Genomic DNA, 4,369 nt, shown 5'->3' with positions numbered 1-4,369 from the left:
AGAAGTAGAAGTAGAAGTAGAAGAAGTAGAAGTAGAAGTAGAAGAAGTAGAAGAAGAAGAAGAAGAAGAAGAAGAAGAAGAAGAAGAAGAAGAGGAAGAGGAAGAGGAAGAAGAAGAAGAAGAAGAAGAAGAAGAAGAAGAAGAAGAAGAAGAAGAAGAAGAAGAAGAAGAAGAAGAAGAAGAAGAAGAAGAAGAAGAAGAAGAAGAAGAAATTGGATTTATACCTCATGGCCCTTCACTACCCAAAGGTGTCTCAGAGCGGCTCACAAACTCCTTTCCCTTCCCCTCCCCACGACAGACATCCTGTGACGTAGGTGAGGCTGAGAGAGCTCTGGCAGAAACGGCTCTTTTTCAAGAACAGCTCTTATCAGAACTATGGCTTGCCCAAGGTCATCCAGCAGCTGCGAGTGGAGGAGTGGGGAATCCAACCCGGCTCTCCCAGATGAGAGTCCGTAGAGTAGAGTAGAACTTTTGCTCACAAGACTCCACAGCTTGGAGGGAGCATTAGCTCCTGGGCATGCAAACAGGGGCTACCTGGGAGCATGCACAGAGTGCTCTCCCCTCACCCCATCAACCGGTCTCTGTTTCTGGGGTGCAATCCTGCCTCTCGGTCATGATAGATCCAGAGCTTTGACGATGACATTCGTCCCTGTTCCTTGCCTACTGCGAGCCACCGATGTTGCACCCTCCGGCTGCCGCCCTGGACGTTACCTTGACGGCCGCAATGCAGTCCTCTTCCAGGCTGAGCCGGGTCTCGGGGGACAGCAGCGGGCCCAGCTCCCGGACCTTGTTGACCAGAGGAGCAATCTCACTTCGGCCCAGCACCTCCCTGTGTGGAAGAGAGAGTTAGAGCAGGGGTCCCCAACACGGTGCCCGCGGGCGCCTTGGCCTTCCGGCTCCCGTCCTCCCACATCTCACCATTCCCCGGGCTCTGCTGGCCGTCCTGCCCACCAAGCGTTTTGAGAAAGTGGGGCTGGGACAGGGGGGGCTTTTGCCCAGCAAGGCCTCTGTTCGGCCACTGGAGATTTGATTGGCTGTGCACAGTTTCAAAAACGTTGCCTTGGGAGCAGCTGCCGCCACAGCACACGGATCTCCACTGTGGAACTGGAGGCAAGCTGCGGCAGCCCTTTTGTGACTGGCCCTACCTCCTGCAGCAGCCATTTTGTGTGTGTCCCCGCCTCCTGCAGCAGCCATTTTGTGTGTGGCCCCACCTCCTGCAGCAGCCATTCTGTGGGTGGCCCCACCCCCTGCAGCAGCCATTCTGTGCGTGGCCCCTGCGGCAGCCATTCTGTGTGTGGCCCCCCCTCCCCCAGCAGCCATTTTGAGGCTGGCCCCACCTCCCACAGCAGCCATTTTGCGGCAGCACCCACCACGCCGTGTCAAAATTCCAAAGGTGCCCACAGACTCAAAAAAAAGTTCAGGGACCTCTGAGTGAGAGGGAGAATATCCCCACTCCCAAGCAACCCCTGGGGAGAGCCAAGCCAGGCTGTGCCCTTCAGTCGGCTTCACACCCACCGTTTCTTAGGGGGCCTCACAGTTCCTGAGGCACAAAACCCAAACGTCCCCTCCCGCCCTATCCCAGTTATCAGCACGCATCAGAGGCCCCGGTCACACGAGCGGGATGATCCGCTGCCGAAGGGAGGCAAATCAGAGCTGGAACAAAAAGAACTGTAGGAGCACGATTCGACGTGCCCCCGCGGCTCCGTGCTCCGGCAGCCGATCACACGTTGCGCAGCAAACCGGCAGTAGCGCGGTTGTGCACATGCCTGGGATGGGGAGGTGGCGGCAACGGGCTACCAGCGCTCCCCCGACCAGACGCCTTCCATTGCCGCGCATCATCCGGTAGGTACTGCTCTTTTGCTAGTACCTTTTTGATGCGCGTTTGTGGGCCGAAGGGATGGATCGAGGACGGGTGCGCGCCGCTTCCCAGATGTTGCGGTGTGATCGCGCCCGCTTGATGCGCCCCCGATCCGTCCCCCTTGCAGATCGAATCCTCCCGTGTGACCGGGGCCAGAATTGACCAAAGAAGAGATTGAAGCAGAGAAAAGATTGGATTTATACCCCACCCTTCACTCAGAGTCTCAGAGCGGCTGACAAACTCCTTTCCCTTCCCCTCCCCGCAACAGACACCCTGCGAGGTAGGTGGGGCTGAGAGAGCTCTGACAGGAACTGCCCTTGAGAGAACAGCTCTGACAGAACTGTGGCTTGCCCAAGGTCACCCAGCAGGTGCAAGTGGAGGAGTGGGGGAATCAAACCGGGTTCTCCCAGATTAGAGTACGCAAAGAATACCAGCCCCCACTTTCCTGGCTGAAGAATTTCCCAGCGGGAGAGCAGATTGGATTTATACCCCACCCTTCACTCAGAGTCTCAGAGCGGCTGACAAACTCCTTTCCCTTCCCCTCCCCGCAACAGACACCCTGCGAGGTAGGTGGGGCTGAGAGAGCTCTGACAGGAACTGCCCTTGAGAGAACAGCTCTGACAGAACTACAGCTTGCCCAAGGTCACCCAGCAGCTGCAAGTGGAGGCGGAGTGGGGAATCAAACCCAGTTCTCCCAGATTAGAGCCCGCGCACTTAACCACGACACCAGACTGGCTCTCTCCTCCACTCACCTTTGGTAGATGTTGCTATTCCAGTCCAAGACGAAGTACAGGTCAGAGACGGTCATGGTCTTCTGGACCACCTCGGCCAGGCGCTGCGCCAGCCCTTGGTGGTAGCCGCAGAGGTAGACGCTGAAGGCCTCGTACTCCTTTGGATAAGCATGCAGAAGGTGGAACCTCACCGTGCACAAGTCCTCCCAGGCGCACTTGGCCAGCCGGTCCATCAGGGCGGGAATGGGGCCAGACCTGCCTTCCGCGCACTGACAGAGCCTCTGGCCGACCAGCCGCTTGACCGCTTCCAGCCACTGCTTCTTCATGCCACGGGGCCGGGCCCCGGATCCCTCCGCCGTGCCCCCCTTGGCCTCCAGCCACCTGCGGTCCGTCTCCTCCTCCTGCTCGATGACGCGTACCATGAGTTCCAGCTTCGGGTGGACGCTCTTGGCCGCCAGCGCCTCGGCCTGCACGGCCCAGAGCTCCTTCAGCAGGGCTTCGTAGAGCAGGGCCACGTCCTTGGCCTTCCGGCTCCCGTCCTTCCGCACCTCGCCGCTCCCCGGGCTCTGCTGGCCGTCCTGCTCGCACTCGGCCTCCAGCTCAATGATGTGCTCGTCGGCGGTCAAGAGATCCCTCTGGTGGATGAGGTTCAGGATCTCCAGAACTGGGAGGGAGCAAGAAGAAGAAGAAGAAGAAGCCTAATGTGTAGAGATGATGGGGAGGCCGCCTCTCGACCTCTCAGGAACTTTCGGGGAGGGGGGCGGAGGCGGCAGCAGCAGACCGGGGGCCAAAGAACAGCCTGATTTGGGGCTCCACCTTGGGGAAGAGTTGTGGCTCAGTGGCAGAGCCTCTGCTTGGCAGGCAGAAGGTCCCAGGTTCGATCCGAGGTGGAAAGAGAGCAAGGGGAAGGGAAGAGCAACCAGGGAAGCATGCCTCCCTTTCACTTTCCCAGCCAACCTGCTGGGAGCCGCACAGTATCTGTGAAAGAGCCACATGTGGCTCCCAAGCCGCAGTTTGGCCACCCCTGGATTAGATGGACCTTCTCCAGCGGGGCTCTTCTCATGTTCTTAATCAGGGGTCCTTTCCTAGACAAAGAGGTGCAGGAGCTCATTTGCATACCTCATTCGCATATGCCACGCCCCCTGACAAAGGGCAGGCATGTTTAAAATGAGTTTAAATCCCCCCCCCCAAGTCTCTCCACAAAAACGGAGAGGCTCAGGGGAGAGGCAGTCATCCCTGGGTTCCCTGCCCAATCTTCTCCAGAAGGAGAAGAAAATCTTCTCCAGAAGGAGAAGATCAGGCAGGGAATCAAGGCATTTAAATCCCCTCCTCCCTAAGTGTCTTCGTGGGCCTGGGCACCTTTCTGCCGGAGCACTGTGCTTGAGACCCTGGAGAGCGGCTGCCAGCCCGAGTTCCAGCTCTTAATGACGATTACTCTCCAGATGACAGAGATCAGTTCCCCTGGAGGAAATGGCTGCTTCGGAAGGTGGGAGTCTATAGCATTCTATCGCACTCGTGTCCCTCCTCTCCACAAAGCCTGCTCACCGCAGGCTCTGCCCTCGAATCTCTGGGACTTTCTCCATCTGGCATTGGCAGCCCACAGCCACAGTCCTAACCTCCCCCTCCTGTGTGTCTCCTGAAGGGCAGGAAGCCGTTTCCACGGGGCCTCAGCACCTTCCTGACATCCTGACCTCTCCCAGCTCCATGCGGGAGTAAGAATTCTCCCCTCCCTCCCCACTGGCTAATCTTTAACAGGATCGGAGCCAGGGGTCAGCCTTGA

The 4,369-nt window shown here is 58.2% G+C and overlaps 1 protein-coding gene across 1 annotated transcript in view; it reads right to left on the bottom strand.

Moving 5' to 3' along the window:
• The window catches only part of EXOC3L2 (exocyst complex component 3-like 2), a 24,816-nt gene extending 22,083 nt beyond the window's left edge, over positions 1–2,733 (bottom strand). Inside the window, exons 1-2 of the mRNA XM_015407017.1 lie at positions 2,611–2,733; positions 712–829 (exon numbers count right to left, since the gene is read on the bottom strand). Coding sequence (XP_015262503.1) covers positions 712–829; positions 2,611–2,666 — 174 coding nt within the window. The 5' untranslated portion in view covers positions 2,667–2,733. The remainder of the gene's footprint in view (positions 1–711; positions 830–2,610) is intronic.
• Between the last annotated feature and the right edge of the window lie 1,636 nt (positions 2,734–4,369).

The sequence above is a fragment of the Gekko japonicus genome, unplaced genomic scaffold, assembly GCF_001447785.1.
Source record: "Gekko japonicus isolate JY-2015 unplaced genomic scaffold, Gekko_japonicus_V1.1 scaffold2024, whole genome shotgun sequence".
Lineage (NCBI taxonomy): Eukaryota > Metazoa > Chordata > Lepidosauria > Squamata > Gekkonidae > Gekko > Gekko japonicus.
The sequence above is the reverse complement of the archived record's forward strand: the minus strand, read 5'-3'. Positions and strand labels throughout refer to the sequence as shown.